The following is a 24,147-nucleotide window of genomic DNA, read 5'->3' on the forward strand; positions in this document are numbered from 1 at the left end:
CGACCCTTTGCCGCTTCTCACCAAAGCCTCCGCGGCGCCCAATTCCCTGCTGCCTCTCGCCCAAGCCTTGGCTGCACCCGACCCAAGGCGCCTCTTTCCCAAGCCTGAGTGGCACTCGACCCCGAGCCGCCTCTCACCCAAGTCTCGACAGCGCTCAACCCATATCCATGTCAACACGCTTGACCACGGCTTGATAGCCGTATCATGTGAGGGGGGCTCTGTCAGGGGCATGGCAGCAGATCCTCACCTGTGCCTTATTGACGCTAATTATGCCAGGCATATAAGCCTTCTGTTTTCCATCGTCTGTTGCCAGTTCGTTGTGTTTCACTTGGCATCATTGTAAGTTCACAAGCGTTTTGATAGTGAATCTCCCTTATTACAGCATTTCTGTGCCACTTTAGTGAAGTCTTGTTTTTGCTCATGTTCCAAGTTTTGCCTTGTAGTTATCGGACATTGTTTCACCATTCATGGACCTTGCCTTTTTGTCACGTGTTTTTAGTGCTTCTGCCTTTTTTGACTCATCACGTGTGTATTACCTCTGACAGAATCAAACTACCCTCGAAAATCATGTTCCTGCCACAGGCTTATGCATTTGGGTCCTACTTCATGTCCCTTGCCTGTGACAGCAATTAATTTATTCCTATTTCTTCACATCAAAATCCATTGATGATTAGTGCTGGAACCTGTCACCAAGTGACTCATAGAAGCAGTGAATTTTTACTTTTTATGACACACCAATTACCAACATGAAATATGGTACCAGAGACAAATGGACAGGTGGAGGAACAGAACACATGTATTTGGTATTCATCCAGGAAATCATGGCACCAATCCAAGCCAACAGGTCGTGGCTGGGTGAGCCGCATGTCAATCTGGAAGCGGTAGGATGAGGCTGTGAAATTTGCAAAGGTGCGTGCGTCTTTGGTTAGTGCTATGGACCCAGATACGGCAGTGTTTGCTTTTCCTACGTTTTCAGCAGTGGTGAGCAGTCATAACAAGCTACTGTATAAATGCAGTGCACGCCCAAGCCCTTCAATAAAATCATTGAGAATATTTATCTGTCAGTGTCCTCTATTATACAGTCCCTTAGCTCTACTGTTTTGGTCTTAAATTCCTGCCTAATTTGTCCTGATTTTCTTGTGAAAAGCGCACAGCTTGTTTCGTGCATCCACAATGAGATACCATGTAGTATTTGTGTTTGCCCATTTTGAATGGGAAAAAAGCTGTCAGTGAAACAGTTTATCTGACAACGTGCATCCGCATAATTGCCTTATTAGAATTGTTCAGTGGGATGCAGTCATTGGTTCAGTTAATCGCCGAGTCACCATGAGTGAAATGAATTCAATTCAGTTTTTATGTCTAGTGCCGTTTTCTCTGAGAACTTTTGAGGAAAAGTGGTTGGCCTACTCCTGAAGTGTTCATCACAAAAACGGGGAAGAATTTTCTCAGTTACTTTCAAGCCAGCACATACAAGAAACAAATGGCTAGCTGGCTGTCCACATGTTAGCAAAGTTTTAAGTTGGTCCTGTCTCATTTTTTCCACAGAACACACAATCTGGACTATGACAGGTTATAATTATTTAAGCAACCTTCACACTGCTATGAGGAAGCACGAGCATGGATCGCCCCACATACTTTGTGTGGTAAAACGTCTCGAAATTTACCCATTTCATACGCTCAAATGCCTTGTGCGATGCCATGGCACAACTACAAACTATGTGAACTGTTCCTCACTCTACCCTCTACCACTGCCTCGGTGGAAAGAACATTCTCTGGACTAAAGCGGATCAAAACCTAGCAGTGCAATGCCAAGGGGATAGCAAAGATTGTCCGGCTTTGCCATGATGTCTCTTGGACAGAGGATGCTTCAGAAGATCAAGTCAGATGAAAGCTTCTATGACAAAGTCATTGTGGAATTTACCAAGGACCGGAGGATGGAAATCATATGGTAAAACATTTATTTATTATTCAGTGTTTATCCTGTAACTGCCCTTATCAAATATGTATATCACTGTATTCATTTGTATTGGCAGATTTATGAGCATTGTGATTCATTTCACTGACCACAGAGCTGTTTACATTACAGTGTGTGTGTGGATCAACATGCATCAGTCCTGAATATTTCTAGTTTCACTTTATACCTACACTGTAAATTCCAACACATTAATGTTAGTACGGGGCAAGTTTGAGAGCCTCTATCAAAATCAAGTTGATATAGTAGTTTAAAAAAAAGTAGCATGTGTTTTTAATAATTAAATACCCCCAAAATTTTGTGCATCACTTCAGCATGACCACTGTAAAAGGTCATCGCTTGCCACTGGTATCCAGATACAGTGCAGTACGTAGCAATGCCAGTTGCTTACACATCCATGGTTGCTTGCAGAATGAGGACGTGTAGTTGTTCTTCCATTATTTATGCCTTCAGTAGGTAAGGGCCCTCCCCTCCTCTACATCTGCGCAATCACCACCCATGATCAAACTCCCACGGGTGACACACAGCAACAAGTTACTGTAGCATCCTATGAGAATGCAGTGTGAGTGAGAGCCTGGACACCCTGTGAAAGAAACTCATTTCGAACTCAAACTGAACAAAAAGGCGAGGCTCTCGATTTACTCATCGATTTGCGGACATTTCTACCCTCACTTATGGTCACAAGCAGTGAATCATGACCAAAACAAGATTGTGAATACAAATGGCCAGTAAACATCCTCACTACTTTACTGTGCTGCCAGGGCTTATCTGACATTCTCAAAACAGTTCTTGAAGTTTCTGGAAATGTTTTAAGAATGGCCACAAGGAGGTAGAGGATTGCCTTAAGTCTGGATGCCCCTCAAAGACAAAGATGGCTGAGAATATTAACTTTGTAAACCAGCTGGTGCAGAGTAATTACTGATTGACCTTGCAGTTTGAGGAACCTGGTTGGGCCTTTTTCCAACTTGACATGGGATTTAAATGTGATTCATTTGCGCCTCCAAGTTGTATGACCAGTACAGTATGTGTGAAAAGTGTAATTACAGCATGCTACACAATTGCCTGAAAAAAAGTAGGGTGAAATTAGTGAACAAAATTAGAGCAGAATAGTAGCAAGATGTGCAACACTGTGAAAATGGGCAGTTAGCCATTGAGGTAATGAGCATGGCTGCCACAGTCTTGTTTCGTTATGGTCACACTTTGTATGTATTGAACAAAATGAATATGCATGATACTGTATTATATATATTTCTGTGATTGCCAAATATTGGTATCAATGGACTTTCATTAAATACAGAATGTGTTCTTGAATATTCAGTCTCCTGTACAAAACAATTTCTGAACTCACTCTCCCCTCATTATTAATGTCACAAACTAATGCTCAACAACAGCTGGCATGCTGGTTTCAGTGCACTGTACTGTAGAATAATCGATAAAATGAGCAGAAGTCCTGAATATTTTCAGCAAGCAATTACAAGATATTCAATGTCATTATGTCGGCAACCAACAATTACAAATATGTGGGAACATTTTTAAAGGTTAATCATTTTGATGCAAGTCGTCCATTTCAATCAACAATCGATGTGCATCCCTAACCCTTATTTTTCACACCCAGATACATGTGACAAACAAGCTCAAAATAAAACTTTAGTTGAGAATAATATAGAAGGGTTTTTCTACAGGTGCACCTGTAAGTGTTTAGCTTTCAGAGGTTGGCAAACGTTGATATTTAAGGCTTGACATTTTGATTTTGTACATGACAACAGTGCTAATCATCCCAAAAATTGCCAGAAGAGATCCAGCGATGAAGATGAGGTTCAAGTTGAAATTTGTCACTAGAGAGAAATAGAGACACAATTAGATAGGCAACCAATGCAGGTGTGCTCTTAGAAAATTAAGTCATATTTCACATCATTATACCTGTGCTTTCATTACTCTCTGGTGATTTCTGAAGGCGGAGTGGCCCTTGAGAAACAAAGTGGTTGGGAGTCTGGATAACAGCTCTCTTTTTACGTGACGGTGGCCAGTGTCTGTCCATGTAGTGTTGATGCATCCCTGCGAGCACCTGGTGTAAGCGTTCCCTGCCTCACACATCAAGACTGAACAGCTGATGTACACCTGCATAAATTCACAAATGAGTTGTGGTTACACAACTTACAGTAGTTAAGTACTCCTCCCTGCAACTGCACTAAACATTTAACAAAATTTCTCAGTGACAGGCAAACCTGTATGTTATCATCGAGTCAAACAGACACAACTGATTTGCGTACAGGACATATTTATTCATAAAATATTCTTTGGATTGTGTCTGTCAGGGCTGTGGCCAGGCCACTGCTTTGTGTGCAGCTGCCTCCGGCAGCAGTTCCTCACCTCCACCTCATTGTTGCTAATTATGCCAAGGATTTAAGCCTTTTGTGTTGTATTGCTAGTTGCCAGTTCGTTGTATGAGACTGTGTGTGTCTGCGTGAGTATACGAGCATCTTGTCATGTATTTGCCTCATTGTCACAGGCAGCGTACCTGCGCCACTACAGCCAGGTCTAGCTAACCCTTGTTTTTGCCTATTAGTAATCCAACCTCATTTTCATGTTTTTGGACCTTGCCTTTTGCAACGTGTTTTTGTGCCTTTGTCTTTCTTGGACTGCTTACGTGTGTATGAACTCTGTCTGGAATAAAATCACCTTTGAAACCATGTCACTGCCTCTTAGTCCGGCATTTGTGTCTTCCCCCTTGTCCCGTGCTCGTGACAGTGTCATTTTGTCAGGAAAGATTCTGTTTAATGATATTTCAGATCTGGCGGTAATCACGCTTTGGTGTAATCAGTAAAAATTAAAGAAAAATTGTGATTAGTCACAAATCACAATATTAATAAGTGCTGTAATTTTCAACACTGGGCCAGGTAAGGTTGAATAGTGCCCCCACCCCCCACACCTCGAATAGATGAAATCACTCTTTAAGAACATTGTTTTAAGTTCATTTGGGATACATTTGTCTGACATATACATTTGTTTCATGGTCTTAAACAAAGTGGGAAAACTAAAAATTTAAATTAAACTAAAATTTGAGAAATTTATTTTATCATGGGAATGTAGACTGTACATGGGAAAATAATCTTGAACTATGGTATTTCAATCTTTCACCATACTTAAATATTTGACCCGGTTATTTAATAGTGATGTGGACTTTGTACTGGCCTGTTGTGGTAAAGACGGAGCTAAGTCTAAAGGCAAAGCTCCCGATTTACTGGTCAATCTATGTTCGTATCCTCACCTAAGGTCATGTGCTGTGGGTCATGACCAAAAGCACAAGATCCCGGGTACAAAAAATAAAATGAGTTTCCTCCACAAGATGTCCGGACTCTCCCTTTAGGGTGAGAAGCTCGGTCATCTGGGAGGAGCTGAGAGTAAAGCTGCTGCTCCTCCGCTTTGCAAGGAGTCAGATGAGGTGGCTCAGGCATCTTAACCGGACACCTCCCTGGCAAGGTGTTCCGGGCACGTATCATCAGAAGGCGACCCAGGGGACAACCAGGACACTCTGGAGAGACTATCTACTTAGCTGACCTGGGAAGACTTTGGGATTCCCCCCTTCCCCGCCCCTGGAAGAGCTGGATGAAGTGGCGAGGGAGAGGGAAGTCTGGGCATCCCTGCTAAAGCTACTGCCCCCACGACCCGATCTCAAATAAGCGGTAGTAGATGGATGGGATGGATGGATATTTCTTGAAAATATTTTTCTTTTTGAGCTATGAAGTCAAATTTGGTAATTTCCCACACTAGTTGAGAATCACCACTCTATCACGTGATCAATTGAACAAAAAACACTGGGGGAGACAACATTGGTTTTGATCATTTTTTGTAAAATATATTATTATTGTGGACAAAACAAAAATACCTAATAAAACCTATCTGCAGTGCTGTGAAAAAGTATACAGCCCTTCTGATTTTTTTTTTGTGCATAGCTATCACACAGGTTTCAAATCATCAAAACAATTTGCATACCTTCCAAAATGTTCAGTTTTTGACTCGTCAGTCATCAACTCCTGGGAAGGTTTGCCACTGTTTCCTCAGAGACAACCCAAGGAAATGCAGTTTTTAAATGACCATTCAGTTTTCTAAGGTGCAAAAAAAAAAAAAAGAAACTCCAAACCTTTCTGACCCTCTATGAAAAAGGACTTTGCATCAGAACCTGATAATGGGTTGTGCCACCAATGGCACCAATAACTGAAATCAAACCTTTGCAATAACTGGTGATGAGTCTTTCACATCGCGCTGGAGGAATTTTGTCCCACTCTTCTATGCAAAATTCTTTCAACTCCGTCACACTGGAGGGTTTTCTAGCCTGAACAGCCTGTTTAAGGTCACAACCCAACATCTCAATTAGATTTGTACACAGACTTTGACTTGGCCACTCCAAAACCTTAATTTTTAAATTTTTAAAATTATTTTTGGGTGGCATCTTGGCTCAGCTGGAAAGTGTTGGCCTCGCAGTTCTAAGGTCCTGGGCTCAATCCTGGACCCACCTGTATGGACTTTGTATGTATGCAGATGCTCTTCTCGTTCTTGCGTGGATTTTCTCCGGGCACTCCAGTTTCCTCCCACTTTCCAAAAACATGCAACAAAAATTTGACATTCTAAATTGCCCCGAGGTGAGATTGTAAGTGAGGCTGTTTGTCTCTATTTGCCCTGCGATTGGCTGGCAACCAGTTCAGGTGTACCATGCCTCCTGCCTGTTGACAACTGGGAACTGGGACTGGATAGGCTCCAGCACTCCCTGCGACCCTTGTGAGGATAAGCGGCTAAGAAAATGTTTCTTGTGTATTTCAGATCATGTCCTGCTGCATGATCCATGAGCGTTTGAGTTTGAGGTGATGACCGAACATTCTCTTTCAGGATTTTCTGCTACACCGTAGAATTCATTGTTCCATCCTTCCCAGCAAGTTGTCCTTGTCCTGAGGCAGAAAAGCAGCCCCAGACCATCACCCTGCCACCACCATGCTTCACTTTGGCATAATGTTCTTTTTATCAAATGCTGTGTCATTTTTATACCATGCTTTTTACATGTTCATACTGCATACTTTCCAAAATGTTCAGTTTTTGACTCGTCAGCCATCGACTCCAGGGAAGGTTTGCCACTGTTTCCAGTTTTCTTCATTTGTGGATAATGGCTCTGACAGCGATTTGCTCTATCCCCAAAGCCTTAGGAATAGCTTTGTAACCTTTTCCAGACTGACGGATATCTATCATTTTGTATTTGCTTGGGTTGTCAGTAAGTGATATTAAAATTGGTTTGATGATTTTAAACCTTTGTGTGTGATAAATGTGCAAAAAAAATAAATAAATCAGGAGGGGGTGCAAATTCTTACAAACACAGTGGAACGCTGGCGTTCAAGGGGTCGTATACTACTCGGAGGTCGTACAACTCAGACTTCAACCCAAAAAAAAAATCAACATAAAAATGTCTCGGAGTTCAACCAAATTCTCTGAGTCCGAACACCCAAGAAAAGCTGGACCCATGTTGACCGGGTAGCCGAGTCAAGCCGAGAAATGCTGAATGCATATGGGGTGGTTCCGAGACAGGCTACGGCCCACTTCGAGTCAAGCAGGCAGTCATAGTGTGAGCGTGCATATCTGTGAGTTCATCTCTATGTGTTTTTTTTTCAGTATTTTCTTTGCCATGCACCCAAAGAAAGACAGCGGTGCTACACGCAGCAAAGGAAAAAGGAAAGTTGCGTGAACCACAATGGATTCAAGGAAGGAGATAATTGCCAAGTATGAAAATGGTGTGCGTGTTTGTTACGACTCTTGCTTACTAGTATTGTGTGGCTAAATCGACTATGTCGACTACCATAAAGAATAAAAATGTAATAAAAGGCATCTCATGTTGTCAAAAGAGTGACTAGCATTACAATGCAAAGGCCACAGATGAAAAAATGGTGAAGCGACTGGAGAATTATCCAGTCAAATCATGGAGGGTGACTTCAGCGTAACACTTCCTCCTTTCCTCTCGAATCCCTCCACTGCCGTCAAACCGCAACCAAAAAAGTAAATGATACACATTTAAGTTGCTTTAAGTTTATGCATTTTTTATTGTTTGAATACAGGGTGTACATCTTTTTGCATGCACAGCAATTAAAATAGGAATTTACTATTTGGAGGATGGGAATGGATTGAACTCATTTACATTATTTCCAATGGAAAAAAATGTTTTGGAGATTGAACAAATTGGTCTTTGAATACTAAAAGAATGAATTATATTCAGAGTTCCAAGTTTCCACTCTGTGTGTGTGTGCGTGTGTGTGTGTGTATACATTGCCCTAAGGTGTGATTGTAAGTGAATGGTTGTTTGTCTCTATACACCCTGTGATTGGCTGGCAACCCGTTCCGTGTACCCTGCCTCCTGTCTTAGATAGCTGGGATAGAGTCAAGTACTCCCGCAACCCTTGTGAGGATAACCAGTTCAGAAAAAAGATGGATGCGAGTTGTGAATATGTTGCTGGTAGGACAAAATTTTCTTCTGCATCAGAGTAATTCTAATTCTATTACTGGTGGTGTAGCTAGACACAAGGATAGATACTGAAGACACTTACATGATCATGCAATCCAATGAAATGGAAGGCCTCAATGCTGAACCTGAATTCGTGTTCATGAGCAGGGTAGTAGATCTGAACTGTTGGATCCACTGCACATCTAATTAGAGCAAAGAAAAGGAAATGCATTGTCTCTCCACTGCATTAGCATTATAATGGCCTGTAGATCACAAATGCTGATATATGTGTGGTTGAACATTGGAATTTCTCACTGATTATAAGCGATTTTAGAATGAGCATTTGGGCACTGATGTGTCATGTGTCAGCAAATCAGTACCTTGTACCTCCATCACGGTCTGGTTTGAGGCTGCCACAAAAACGAGGAGAAACTCAGACTACAACGGACAATCAAAACCGCTGAGCGGATTGTTAGCACCATCATACCCACCCTTGAAGACCTGCACGCCACTTGAACTAGGACCAGGGCAGGCAGAATCCTTTCGGACCCTCCACATCCCGGCCACCAGCTCTTCCAGCTCCTTCCATTGGGCAGGCGCTACCGATCAATGCAAATCAAAACTAGCAGGCATTCAAACTGTTTTTTCCTTCTTGCAATTTAGTCATTAAATTCTTGATCAGCAAACCCACTATTTTCTGCCTTCCGCTGTTGTTGAGACACAGTTTCAAGTTGGTTGTACCTGCGTTCATCTCCATATTTGACTCTGCATACAGTGTGTTGTGCATTTTTTTAAATAGACCACCTTAAGTGGCCAGCCTTCGGAGGGATTTTGACTGCTGTAATTCATGTCACCTTGACTAACCCTGATATGTTATTTTGCAAAAAATGTTCAAGTACAATTATCAGAAATAAAGACTGAATAGCACATGCAACCCAGACTACTGGTGAAGTGTAAACTTACCCATTTTCAATGATCGAGTATGTCGGCCGAAAATTGGGATTATCATACGGTGCAGCTCTGCACGATTCCACAAAAAGTTCTGTGCTGTTGATTGAAGAAGATGCCTCTATCTTCATGTAAATCCTGCTCCCTAGTATATATACCAGAGGATAAAGGCTTGGACTAATCATGTTTTGGAACTGGTCGTTTTGGTAGAACTCAAACAGGTAGATGAACATGCCAAACCCCTTTTCCCAAACTGTGATTGTCTTCCTGTGTGCATTGAAACTCTGCGTCACATTTCCTCGTTTGGGATACTGGCAGTGGAAATCTACTTCCAGCCTGTGTTTCCTGGTGATGATGTTGTAGGGATTGTCCAGAGTATTTATTTCATTCTTGAAAATGAGATTTTCATCATCTTCCTGTGAAACAAATTGTGAATTTGTCAGTTTGTGTATCAACACCCAGGTTTACCAGAGGAAAACAAAAGGAATACACTTGGTTACCTCCACTTGGGTGCCACAAGCATTGAGCGGTATGACAGCAATGACATGTGTGCTGTTGGAGTGTCTTTGAAGACTGCACTCAATGTTGCCAGGATCACTGAGACGTAGGTGATCTATATGGATCCCATGAAGTGAAGTTTTTTCAACTTCCACCCTCATACTGGACTCAGTGCAGGTCACTTTAACTTTAACTGCAAAACATTATTGTTTTTCACCTTTTGAAATATGTTCCTGAAAACTGAATTGAAAACTGCATGTAAGATTTTTGTACTCACAATAAATGTACAATATAACTTTCAAATACTAATCACTAACCCCTGACTCACGTGTCTCGTTATGAGCATCAAGCAGAACACATCTCATTTCAGACTGATAGACTATTTGATTGTTCCTGCAAAAGAATTGTGAACCCATTAGTTTAAATGATAAATAAAACAAAAATGAAATGATGAAAAAAGTGTAATTTACTTCTATTGATCGTTCAAGCTTTGATAAACAGTATTGGTATTGAATAGATGGTTATATTGTTCAGACGTAAATTTCTTCTTAATCCTACAACAATAAGAGTTAACAATGACAACAACATGAACATTAGAACTACCATGTGCAATGTTACTGACGATGAATTGTAGTAGTGATGAGTTATATAATAATATGAGGGTTCAGTTGTGGTTGTCACCGACCTGTTGATTATATGTAATATTTTTAAGAATTGTCTTTGCATATTATTGTGAATAAAAAAATGTAAATAATGACTGACTGTGATTCAACAGCAAAGCACAGTGTATAATGTCCACCCGCATCTTCAGGCCTGGGTATCCACCTCATGACGAACTCGTCATGCGTGGTTTTGTGCTTATTGACATTTATTAGTCCACTCATGATGATGCCATGTATTCTGAATCAGAACAAAATAAAAAAAATCAAGATATTGTCATTGTTAATTATTCTCAATACAGAATATCCCTCAATTGCAGTTCAGTTGTTAGGTTCTTATGAACATAGTAAGGTACTTACTGATATATCCATCCATACATGTTCTTCCGCTTATCTGAAGTCGGGTCATGGGGGTAATAACTTTAGCAGGATGCCCAGATTTCCCTTTCCCCGGCCACTTCAGCCAGCTCTTACAGGGGGATCGTGAGGCGTTCCCAGGCCAGCCAAGAGACATAGTCTCTCCAGCGTATCCTGGGGCGTCCTTGTGGTCTTCTTCAGGTGGGACCCGCCTGGAACACCTTGCCAAGGAGGAGTCCAGGAGTCATCACAAACAGATGCCCAAGCCACCTCGAATGCAGAGGAGCAGCAGCTCTACCCCTCCTGGATGATCAAGTTTCTCATCCTATCTCTAAGGGAGATCCCAGACACCCTGTGGAGGAAACTCATTTTGGCTGCTTACATCCAGAATCTTCTGTTTTGCTTATGACCCACAGGACATGACCATTGGTGAGGGTTGGAATGTACATCGACCGGTAAATAAAGAGCTTCGCTTTTCCGCTTAGCTCCATCTTCACCACAATGGACTGATACAAAAATGCATTACTTTAGATGCTGCACTGAGCCGGCTAAGGACCATGGTCAGAATTTAGAGGTGCTGATTCTCATCCCAGCCGCTTCACATTTGGCTGCGAACAGGTCCAGTAAGAGTGTAAGAGCTTGGGTTGATGAAGCGAGCAAAACCACATCTATCCATCAATTTTCTATTGCTTTTCCAGGTGGGGTCGCAGATTCAGTATCTTAGCAGGGATGAATATACTTCTCTTTCCCCAGCCACTTCATCCATTCCGAGGCATATGAATCAGATCCCTCCGCCACATCATCTGGCTCCTCTCAATGCAGAGGAGAACCCGCTCTACTCTGAGCCCCGCCCAGATGAAGGAGCTTCTTGACTGGTAAATTGAGAGCTTTGCCTTTCGACTTAATTCCTTCTTTACCACAACGGACCGATACAAAGTCTATATCACTGCAGATACTGCACCGATCCACCTGTCTATCTCCAGCTCTATTTTTTCTCACTCGTGAACAAGACTCCAAAATACTTGAACTCCTCCACTTGGGGCAGGATCTCATCAGCGACCCAGAGAGGGCACGTCACCCTTTTTCGACTGAGGACCATGGTCTTTGGAGGTTTTGATTCTCATCCCAGCTGCTTCACATTCGAATAGAACCACTCAAGTGGAAGTTGGAGATCACATCCTGATGAATCAAACAGAACCACATGATCTGCAAAGAGCAGAGATGCAATGCTGAGGCCGCCAAACCCGCCACCATTTTCCCTCGGCTGTGCCTAGAAATTCTGTCCATAAAAATTATGAACAAAATTGGTGAAAAAGTGTAGCCATGGCGCAGTCCAACTATCACCGGAAACAAGTCTGACTTATTGCCGGCAATGCGGACCAAACTCTGACACCGGTCAGAGCAAACAGCCCATATCAGGGGGTTCGGTGGCCCATCCTCCCGAATCATCTTCCACAGAACTCCCCGAGGGACACGGTCAAATGTCTTCTCCAAGTCTACAAAACAAATGTGGACTGTTTGGGAAAACTCCCATGCACCACTGAAGACCCTGCTGAAAGTGAAGAGGAAGTCCACTGTTTCACGGCCAGGACAAAAAGACACTGCTCCTCCCGAATCTGAGCTTCGACATACTGACGGACCCTCCTCTGCACCACCACTGAATAGACCTTACGAGGGAGGTTGAGGAGTGTAATCCTCTGCAATTGGAACACACTCTTTGGTGCCCTTCTCAAAAAGCGGGACCACCACCACAGTCTGCCAATCCAGCGGCACTGTCCCCGATGTCCACGCGATGCTGCAGAGATGTCAATCTGGATACTCACACAACATCCAGAGCCTTTAGGAACTCTGCGCAAATCTCATCCACCCCTAGTGCCCTGCCACCAAGAATCCTTTTAACCACCTCAGTGATCTCAACCCCAGAGACAGGAGAGTCTGCCTCAGAGACCTCAGATTCTGCTTCCTCGTGGGAAGGCATCTCAGTGGAATTGATGAGGTCTTTAAAGTATTTTCCCCATCGATTCACAGCATCACAAGGTCAGCAGTGCGCCATCTCCACTATACACAGTGTTGATAGTGCACTGCTTCCCCTACCTGAGATGCCGGATAATTCACCAGAATTTCCTCAAAGGCAACCCTAAGTCGTTCTTCATGGCCTCACCAAACTCCTTTCATGCCCGAGTATTTGCCTCAGTGACTAACAATGCTGCATTCCGCTTAGCCAGGCGATACCCATCAGCTACCTCAGTCCCACAGGCCAAAAAGGGCTGATAGGACTCCTTCACCTTGACGACATTCCTCACCGTTGGTGTTCACCAACAGGTTCGGGGATTGGTGCCACGACAAGCACCAATAACCTTATAACAATAGCTCAACAACAGAGGCGCGGGAAAATAGCACACTCCGACTCAATGTTCCTTGCCTCCCCCGAGATATGGATGAAGTGAACCTGGAGGTGGAAGTTGAAACTCTTTTTGACAGAAGATTCTGTCAGACGTTCCCAGCAGACCCTCACAATACATTTGGGCCTGCCAGGTTGGACTAGCATCTTCCCCTGCCAGCTGAGCCAACTCACTACCAGGTGCTGATCAGTTCCAAGCTCCGCCCCTCTCTTTACCCAAGTGTCCAAAACATGTGGCCATAAGTCCACTGACATGACCACAAAGACAATCATCGATTGCAAACCTAGGGCAGGGGTGAGGAACCTAGCGCTCGCGAGCCATATCTGGCTCTTTTGATGGTTTCATATAGGTCGCAGTGCCATCATAATGGCATACTCTACATGTCATTTCCGTCATGCAGGCAACGCAAATGATGCAGTTTGTCCTAGTGGGGTTGCCAAAGTTTGCTGTGGCAGTCGATGTGCGCAAGCGCAGAAGGGTCGAACTCAGATCGCAAGAGCTACTTTCCAGAATCCAAGTTAGTCAGCAGCAAATCTGTGTTTGGACAAAAACTTGAAGTTGGAATTCAGATAGCTTTGCTGGTGCTCTAGCAATTGTGATAAATGGAAAGCCATTCACACATGGTGAGTATGCCAAAGCATTCGTACTTGATATTGCCAATGAACATTTTGACAACTTCGCATAAAGACAAGAAAATGAAACGAATAAAAGACATGCCTTTGTCGGCAAGAACTGTTCACTATTGTACCATCATGATGGCAAATCAAATTGAATTACTTTCAAGATTAACGGATGGAAGTCTCAAAGCCTGCATGAAGCTTAATCTAACGACCTATGAAACGGATTATAAAGCCATCAGCAAACCCATGCAGCAACCAGAAGTCGCATTAATGGTAAGAAGTACTTTTGTCATCATTGGTTAGCAACAGCGTAAAATGTTATTTAAAATAATTCAGAGACTTATTGTATTGTAAAAGCGTGGGTCTTACATAAATGCACAAATACACCTGTATTTAGTTGTTAATGTATTGTATGGCTCTTTTGAAATTACATTTTAAAATATTTGGCATTTATGGCTCCCTCAGTCGAAAAGGTTCCTGACCCCTGGCCTAGGCTGTCGTGGTGCCAAGCGCAGATTTGGCCACCCTTATGCTTGAACATGATGTTCAATATGAACAAACCATGGTGAGCACAAAAGTCCAATAACAGAACACCGCTTGGGTTCTGATTGGCGGGGGCATTTCTCACGAACACTTCCTTCGCAGCCTCACTGTCATTGCCCACATGAGTAATTAAGTCCCCCAGCAGATTGATCGAGTCCCCAGTGGGAGTGCTCTCCAGCACCCCTTCCAAGGACTCCATATAGGGTGGGCACTCTAAACCAGTTTGGTGTGTAGGCACAAACTACAGTCAGGACCCATCCCTCTAGCCCAAAGGCGGAGGGAGGGTACCCTCTCTTCCACTGGGGTGAAACCTAATGTAAAGGCGATTAGCCGGGGGGCAATAAGTACTGTATACCCACACCTGCTCGGCGCCACTCACCATGGACAACTCCAGAGTGGAAAAGACAGTCTGGTCCATCACCTAGGATCTGTTTGCCATGGGTGACTCTGTCAGAGGCATGGAGCCCCAGACAACTTAGCTCCTCGGATCATTGGGTCACACAAACCCTGCTAACACAATAAGGTGATGGCTCAAGGAGGCGCTTACTGATATAATATTACTTAAATACATACCGGTAAAAAATGTCTATAGATAACTGTGATTGCTGCAGCACACTTCAGTGTTTTGGATCAGGTGTCAAACTCAATACCCGGGGACCAGTTCCAGCCTGCCATTTCATTTGATATAACAAGGGAAAGCAATTCATGTGTGTTGACCTCATGTTTCATGCCAAAATACCTAGAGTGGAAATTGCGTTCACTTGTAATAATGTTGAGAATAATTACAAGCGGCTTTATTTGGTCATCAATCCCTCTTTCAAAATAGACAAAATAATAGTTGAACAACCAGATTGTATTGCTTTCTGATTCCAAAAATTCGCTATCCATCATTTTATTTGTGCATATGATATAATATGATCTGATCATACATTTATGTACACTGGTTCTCATAGTAGTCCACCAAGGGAAACAATAACTATGATTTGGCCTGAAACAAAAACAAACTGGACATCCCGTTACAAAGTATTCCCAATGCTCCGTTCACTTAACGTGATTTATTGTTGTGAGGATTGACTTTTGCTGTTTCTCTGTGTCTAGTGATGATTTGGCTTTACCTGCTGGCGTAAGGATGTTCCTTTCACGAGCTGCTTTATCATCGCCTCTTTGTATTGTGTTTATGTGTGATCAGATTCAGCTTGTTTCATTTAGTCTGGATTTTGGTGTATACCATGTTTATTTCCCTGATTTGGTGGACTCTGTCTTGGTTAATTGTCTGATGTCATGAGTCAATATATATTTTTTTAACTCTGCACTAGGCAGCATGGTGGTGCAACTGGTTAGAGCGTTGGCTTCACAGTTCTGAGGACCCGGGTTCAATGGTTGAACCCGACCTCACCTGTGTGGAGTTTGAATTTTCTCCCCGTGCCTGTGTGGTGAACTTCAGTTTCCTCCCAACTCCCAAAGACATGCGTTAATTGGGGAATCTAAATTGCCCCTAAGTGTGATTGTGAGTGTGACTGCTATCTGTCTCTATGTGCCCTGCAATTGGTTGGCAACCAGTTCAAGGTGTACCCCGCCTCCTCCCTGATGATGGTTGGGAAAGGTTTCAGCACTCTTACAACCCTTGTGAGGATAAGCAGCTCAGAAAATTGATGGATGGATGAATTCTCCACCATTATCGTTCTTTGCCTTTTTGTTAAACAGCTTATTTAAGATAATAACTGGCATTCCTGCTTCACCTTGTCTGTTTCCTTTTTTGCTTCCCCTATACCGTGACATAACTTCAACCGTTGTATTGACTTTGCACTTACTTTGCATAAATAGCTTGTGCTTTGACTCTGATATCCACTTCTTTGTTGATCTCTGCATAGATGCGTTCCCCATTCTGGGGTGTTGGATATACAAACCTTGGTATGTAAAGTCCCTCTTGACATGAAGGAATGGGGCGGTCCACTGAATGTCAATAAGGGATCAATTAAATATTACATACAAGACTGAGTAATGATATCGTGGTCAGTGTGATGCCATAACTCCATACAATCAAATTATGAATATGCTTATCACTATGGAGTCAAAAAGTTCTTATACCATGGTCAGATATTTTTTTCAGCTTTATTGGCCATGTGTCTAACAACACACAAGGAATTTGAAAATGTGCAAAGAGAGCAGTAGCGATAGTCTACAGAATATACAGGTATTACTAATACGAAAATACTGATTCACCAGTAGGATATGAGCGTGTGTCCCGACAACAGCACAAGGCAGAAAATAATAATGAGACCATGCTTACCCAGTAAGGAAAACTGCAAAGGTAGTTTGCTGAGAGCTGAAGTTGAGGCATGTGGGGGTGTTGTCGTAGGTCGAAAATGCTGTGTGTTATGATGCCACCACCATGGGGTTGTTGTTGTTACTGTACTTTTAGTGTACAACAACCACCACCAAGGTTGAGGGGTTCTAGTTTGCAGCTGCATTGTAGTGGGATAGCCTGCAGTAGTAGCTGCTGCTGCAGTCTGCATGGTCGTCCACCACCTCCACCATGGGTGTCCTGTTGTAGTTTTCCATCGCTGCCATGGGGTTGGTATTGATGTAGTTGGATAGCCTCCAAATGTTGGCACTTTATTAGCTGTTTGACGTGGCCACCATTGGTCAGGGGTTGTTGTAGGCCAATGTGACCATGGGTGTGGGGTTGTAGGTTTCCACCACCATGGGGAAGGTGGAGCTGGTCTAGTAGGAGAGCCCATAGAAGGCGCTTGTCTATTAGTTGAAGTTTGAATTTGCCACCAAGGGTCTAGGGTTGTCGTAGGCCACCAGTGATATGGATTAACTGCTGGTCTCTTTCTCCTGACCGTCAGAGGAGACTTGGAGGAGTGGGAGCCATCACTGTACGATAGTATGACGTGCTGCTGTGGAAAGTCTTCCACCACCAACTCAAATCCATAAACACGGGGATCAGATAAGGTGTAGTTGTAGTACAAAGTGCAAGAGTCCTTTGCAGAAATTACAGTCATTAAGAATTTATAGGAAATAAGGACATTTATATTCCAAGCTGTAATTAGCTTTTCAACAAACCTGATCCAAGTGAAAGCCAAAAGGCTGACTGCACGAGCCACATTCTGTATTCAGAATCTTTCCATATCTACATCGCAATCGGTCACCATCAGCATCAAAGGCCATTAGCTTATACATCCGTGGACAGTTTTGAGGAACTCTTGAGAAAAGAAGAATGAGCTTGATTTTTCTTTCCTGGGTCGTCATTTATTCACATTGAAATGTACTCCAAATTGTATTAGTTTAAGTTTCTAAGAAAAAAATCTTATTCTTTGAAACAAACAGCAGAATATACATTTTATTTTGTGTGGTAAAATTAAAATGACAACAATTCATGAACCAATTTGTCAAAATTTCACAGGACAAGAAATGTATTCTCAATTGCTTTTGTATTTATATAAAGCGCTCTTAAAGAGGATTTGTTTTGTAGCTTTCATAATTAAGGCATTTATTTGCACCCGAACGACAATACCTTCCTTAAATAATTAGAGTGTTCTGTTCCTTTGAGTTTACCTAAGGAATGGTAGCGTGCCAATTACTGGGGATTTATTTGGATCTCCTGTGTCAGATCTTGTACCCAAATCTACAGTGGTCAGGAGTCTCCAGCTGTTGAGATAGTTCCTTGTTGGAATCCAGCAACAACTCGCTGACCTGTGAGATTTGGAAACAGAACGTAATATATAATGGTGTAATGCAACATGACCGAGGACTGGAATTTCTCTTTGCAGGACAACAACAAAGTTGGCAAATTTGAAATGACCTGAACATTAAAATTATACCGCAAAGAAAAAGGCCTGTTGGATGAGACACGTCTTGTGATCACTGTCTCTGCTTCACACCATTGGTGGTTGGATCTCGGTGCATGGGTGCTATTGTCAAGTATGGCTCTTTGGCTATTAACCTCATATCCACAGTTCCCTTTGTAACAATACATGGTTTGAACATGGCCACATCCGTCAAAGGTTGCCCGGTTGCTAATGTTCACCTGTGGAAAAAAAGGACCTCATTAAGCATCATGTTGGTGTAGTTTGACAGAATTTGTTTTATGACAGTTACAAATTAGTTATTCCTTTGTTAATTGAGATTTGGCTGTGTATTTTAAGACAATATATATGGTGAAATCACCAAAATCATCAGTACAAGAACATTATAGGGAATTTGAATCTTCTTTTCCTTTCAGCTTGTCACGTTAGGGGTCACCGGAGTATGTCATCTTTTTCCATCTACAGTGAAGAAAACAAGTATTTGAACACCCTGGTATACTGGAAGTTCTCCCACTTAGAAATCATGGAGAGGTCTGAAATTTTCATTGTAGGTGCATGTCCACTGTGAGAGATATAATCTAAAAAGAAAAATCCAGAAATCAGAATGTATGATTTTTTTTAATGATTTATTAGTGTGATACAGCTGCAAATAAGCATTTAACCACCTGAGAAAACCAATGTTAACATTTGGTACATTAGCCTTTGCAATTAAAGACATCAAACGTTTCCTGTAGTTGTTCACCAGGTTTGCATACACTGCAGGAGAAATTTTGGCCCACTCCTCCAGACAGATCTTCTCTAGATCAGAAAGGTTTCTGAGCTGTCGCTGAGAAACATGGAGTTTCAGCACCCTCCAAAGATTTTCTATTGGGTTTAGATCTGGAGACTGGCTAGGCCACGCCAGAACCTTAATGTGCTTCTTACGGAGCCACTCCTTGGTTTTCCTGGCTGTGTGCTTCGGGTCATTGTCATGTTGAAAGACCTAGCCAGGACCCATCTTCAATGCTCTGACTGAGGGAAAGAGGTTGTTTCCTAAAATCTCACAATACATGGCTGCGGTCATCCTGTACTTAATACAGTGCAGTCGTCCTGTCCCATGTGCAGAAAAACACCCCCAAAGCATGTTGCTACCACCCCCACGCTTCAGAGTAGGCATGGTGTTCTTGGGATGGAACTCATCAATTGTCTTCCTTCAAACACGGTTAGTGGAATTATGACCAAAAAGTTCAATTTTGGTCTCATCTGACACACAAAACGTTCTCCCATGACTCCTCTGTACCATCCAAATGGTCATTGGCAAAGTTAAGACGGGCCTTGACATGTGCTGGTTTAAGCAGGGGAACCTTCCATGCCATGCATGATTTCAAACCATGACGTCATAGTGTATTACCAACAGTCACCTTGGAAACGGTGGTCCCAACTCTTTTCAGGTCATTGACCAAGTCCTGTCGTGTAGTCCTGGGCTGATTTCTCACCTTTCTCAGGATCACTGAGACTAGGTCTTGCATGGGCCTCCAGTCCGATTGAGATTGTTTAGCTTCTTCCATTTTCTAATGATTGCTCCAACAGTGAACTTTTTTTCCACCAAGCTGCTTGGTAATTTCTCTTTGGTCTTGGCTATGTAACAAGTTTGAGTCTTATTGATTGTATGGGGAGGACAGGTGTCTTTATGCAGCTAACGACCTCACACAGGTGCTTCTGATTGAGGATAATACATGGAGTGGAGGTGGACTTTTAAAGGCGGACTAACAGGTCTTTGAGGGTCAGAATTCTAGCTGATAGGTGTTCAAATACTTATTTGCAGCTGTATCATGCCAATAAATTGTCATGCTCCTGGATTCCATCCCGGGCTGGGCGTGGCCAGCTCATCAGAAGGTGCAAACCTGCGCCTCATGAACACTGATTAGACCCAGTACATATCGGACCCGGGGGACGACAAATACTCCGCTAGATCGTTGCTCTTGATGCCTCGTTCCCGCACTCCTGCTTTCCTGACTTCTGATCTCCGTACACCGACCCACGCCTGTCCACTGACCACCCTCGTAAGCCCATCCATACTGGTACTTCGGATTGTTTGGACTGTCTACCTGATCTCAGACCTCGGACCGAATAAAGGTTTCCTCTGTACTGTCTGCTGTCTCTGGAGTCGTGCATTTGGGTCCACCCTTGAGCCCCGTATCGTGACAGAAATCATTTAAAAAATCATACATTGTGATTTTTGGATTTTTTGTTTTAGATTATCTCTCTCAAAGTGGACATGCATCTACGATGAAAATTTCAGACCCCTCCATGATTTCTAAGTGGGAGAACTTGCATGTATATTTAATTAAATATTTATTTTCTTCACTGTAAATGCACAAATACACCTTTACATACGTCGTACGGCTCAGGGCGACCACACTTCGCTAGCCACTGGGTCCTTAAATCTTTCTTTTTCTTACTGGCCAGAATATGCCACCGAGCCTTCCTCAGATTATTTCTAACCGAATTATGGCAAAATTTTGCGATACACGAGGACATTTTCACGTGTCCGATGGTGGTGGTACTGCACGTGATTACACTACAAATCGGCCATGATTTATTTGTTTACGTAGAATATGCCACATCCACGCAAGTAGATCATGTGGCTCTCCAAAATGTATCTTCCTCTCTAACACCAACTCCCCTCATGTCTTCCCTCACAACATCCATCAATCTTCTCTTTAGTCTTCCTCTTGCTCTTTTGCCTGGCAGGTCCATTCTCAGCACCCTTCAACCAATATAGTCACTCTCTCCCCTCTAGACATGTCCAAACCATCGAAGTCTGCTCTCTTGAATCTTGTCTCCAAACCATCCAACTTTGGCTGTCCCTCTAATGAGCTCATTTCTAATCCTATGCAACCTGCTCATACCTAGAGAGAACCTCAACCCGTTTCTTCACTTCTTCACCACACTCACCTTTGCTCTGGATTGTTGACCCCAAGTATTTAAAGTTGTCCACCCTCGCGAGCTCTTCTCCTTGGAACCTCCCTCTTCCCCCTCCACCCCTCTCATTCACACAGATATATTCAGTTTTACTTCAGGTAATATTCATTCCTCTACTTTCCAGTGCATGGCTCCATCTTTCTAATTGTTTCTCCACCTGATCCCCGCTTTCACTACAGATCACAATGTCATCTGCGTACATCATGGTCCAAGGGGATTCCAGTCTAACCTCATCCGTCATCTTATCCATTACCATGCCAAACATGAAGGAGCTCAGAGCTGATCCGTGATGCAGTCCCAGCTCCACCTTAAATTCTTCTGTCACGCCTACGGCACACCTCACCACTGTTCTGCTGCCCTCATACATGTCCTGTACTTTTCTAACATATTTATCTGCCACACCAGACTTATGCATGCAATACCACAGTTCTTCTCTTGGTATTCTGTCTTTCTCTAGATCCACAAAGACACAATGTAGCTCCTTCTGACCTTCTCTGTACTTTTCCACTACCATCCTCAAGTCAAATAATGCATATGTAGTACTTTTACTAGGCATGTCCTGAGTCTAGCCTCCACTACTCTTCCCATAACTTCATTGTGTGGCTCATCAACTTTATTTCTCTATAATTCCCACAGCTCAAGCACAGCAAATCACCTTTGTTCTTATAAATGGGAACTAGCACACTTTTCCTCCATTATTCAGGCATCTTCTCGCCGCTAGTATTCTATTGAATAAGTTGGCCAAAAACTCCACAGCCACCTCTTCAAATTGCTTCCATACCTCCACAGGTATAACATCGGGACCAACTGCCTTTCCATTTTTCATGCTCTTTAGTGGCTTTCTAACTTCCCCCTTACTAATATTTGCCACTTCTTGGTCCTTCACACTTGCCTCTTCTACTCTTCTTTCTATCTCATTTTCTTCATTCATCAACTTCCCAAAATATTCTTTCTATCTATTTAGCACACTACTGGCACCAGTCAAAGCATTTCAATCTCTATCCTTAATCACCCTTACCAGCTGCATATCCTTCCCTTCTCTATCCCTCTGTCTGGCCAACCTGTAGAGATCATTTTCTCCTTCTTTCGTGTCCAATCTAGTGTACCTGTCATCATATACCTCTTATTTAACCTTCGCCGCCTCTACCTTTACCCTACATCGCATCTCAATGAATTCCTTCCGTCTCTCCTCAGTCCTGTCAGTGGCCTACTTCTTTTTTGCTCACCTCTTTCCTTGTATGACTCCTTGTATTTTGGGGTTCCACCACCAAGTCTCCTTCTCCGCTTTCCTACCAAAAGACACACCAAGTACTCTCCTGCCTGTCTCTCTGACCACCTTGGCTGTAGTAGTCAGGTCGTCTGGGAGTTTCTCCTGTGCATCGAGAGCCTGTCTTTCCGAAAGGCAGCACAATACAATATTCTTCCTTTCTCAGCAACCACCACATGGTTCTCTGCTCTACCTTTGTCTTCTTAATTTTCCTACCCACCCCCAGGGTCATCCTACACACTGCCATCCTATGCTGTTGATCTACACTCTCCCCAACCACTACCTTACTGTCAGTAACCTCCTTCAGATTACATTGTCTGCAAAAAATATAATGCACCTGCGTTCTTCTATCTCCTCTCTTGTAGGTCACCCTATGTTCTTGCCTCTTCTGGGAAAAAAAGTGTTAAAAACTACCATTTCCATCCTTTTTGCAAAGTCCACCACTATCTGTCCCTCAAAGTTCCTTTCCTGGTTGCCATACTTACCCATCACTACTTCATTAGCCTGTTTCTTTCACCAACATGTCCATTACAATCCGCACCAATTACAACTCTCTCTCTGTCTGGGATGCTCAGAACTACTTAATCCAGTCCTTCCAGAATTTCTCTTTCAACTGTATGTCCCATCCTACCTGTCGGGCGTAGCCGCTAATCGCATTATACATAACACCCTCAATTTAAAATTTCAGCCTCATGACTCGATCTGATACTCTTTTCACCTCCAAGACATTCTTCGCTAACTCTTCTTTTAAAACAACCCCTACTCCATTTCTCTTCCCATCTACTCCATGATGAAATAATTTAAACCCTGGTCCTCAACTCTAGCCTTACTATCTTTCCACCTGTTCTCTTGGATGCACAAATAATCAACCTTTCTACTAATCATCATCTCAACCAATTTCTGAGCTTTTCCCTACGCTCAGTTGTAGGCTCTGCACATTCCTCTTCTCATTCCTCAATCCGCTTTCCTCCTCTTCTTTATCTTCCACCACCGATGCCCTGCAGGTTAACGGTGCCAGGGACGGGCGTCGCTAACCTGGGCAATGACCAAGCCGGTAAGGTATTCTTTAGATGAATGTTCATATTTGTTTGGTACAGTTTTACGCCGGATTCCCTTCCTAACACAACATCTGCATTTATCCGGGCTTGGGACCTGCCTACAGATAGCACTGGCTTGTGCCCCCATAGGGCTGCATTTTATTGGGAATTTGAATACAAGGGGGAAAAACGACAACAATAAATGTACAGAACGTGCCAATATTTTTCTTATATTATAGGGAAATCCGAGAATCCTTGTTGATCACATTAAAAAACAGCAAAATACATAATACAAAAACAATAAGTGTATTGTATATGGCAGCTATTCTTCTCATGTTGTGGAGAAAGACCACGATATTTGGTGATTGCATCAATATATTCAGTAACTCACTGTAAATGTTCCATCAGTGTTTCGTCCTCCAGAAAAGGTGGTGAGTCCTCCAAAGTGATGTGATGCAGACACTAATGAGACCAGGACCAGCTGCAGCAGAAACAGTGGTGTGGAAACCATGGTGCTCCAAAGTGAAGGTCACTCTACTCCCTATGATCAGCTGCTCACATGCACTTGTGACATCTTTATATACAGACAA

General features: G+C 42.9%; 2 protein-coding genes across 2 annotated transcripts; both read right to left on the reverse strand.

Annotated features, from left to right (window-relative positions):
* Positions 1-3,327: 3,327 nt before the first annotated feature.
* Positions 3,328-17,039, reverse strand: LOC133497502 (ZP domain-containing protein-like). The gene is given in 11 exon segments (XM_061813398.1): positions 3,328-3,807; positions 3,893-3,986; positions 3,989-4,090; positions 8,554-8,653; positions 9,414-9,814; positions 9,899-10,089; positions 10,225-10,289; positions 10,659-10,796; positions 16,289-16,430; positions 16,768-16,846; positions 16,941-17,039. Coding segments are annotated over 11 exon segments (1,548 nt in total). The 3' UTR covers positions 3,328-3,670.
* Positions 17,040-17,123: 84 nt separating this feature from the next.
* Positions 17,124-24,147, reverse strand: LOC133497503 (uncharacterized). The gene is made up of 6 exons (XM_061813399.1): positions 23,949-24,147; positions 18,305-18,510; positions 18,039-18,176; positions 17,547-17,685; positions 17,324-17,464; positions 17,124-17,201 (listed from the first exon to the last, which is right to left on the reverse strand). The coding sequence occupies exons 1-6, from the start codon at positions 24,066-24,068 to the stop codon at positions 17,124-17,126; spliced, it is 822 nt and encodes a 273-aa protein (XP_061669383.1). The 5' UTR covers positions 24,069-24,147.

This window comes from Syngnathoides biaculeatus, chromosome 3 (genome assembly GCF_019802595.1).
Source record: "Syngnathoides biaculeatus isolate LvHL_M chromosome 3, ASM1980259v1, whole genome shotgun sequence".
NCBI lineage: Eukaryota > Metazoa > Chordata > Actinopteri > Syngnathiformes > Syngnathidae > Syngnathoides > Syngnathoides biaculeatus.

Excerpts from the sequence above, each read along its gene's own strand:
- LOC133497503 (XM_061813399.1), bottom strand. The coding sequence starts at position 24,068 with ATGGTTTCCACACCACTGTTTCTGCTGCAGCTGGTCCTGGTCTCATTA. Across the intron at positions 17,465-17,546 it reads TTGGCTTTCACTTGGATCAG|GACTCTTGCACTTTGTACTA; the intron begins GTTTGTTGAAAA and ends ATTTCTGCAAAG. Across the intron at positions 17,202-17,323 it reads CCTCCAAGTCTCCTCTGACG|ACCAGCTCCACCTTCCCCAT; the intron begins GTCAGGAGAAAG and ends CTCTCCTACTAG.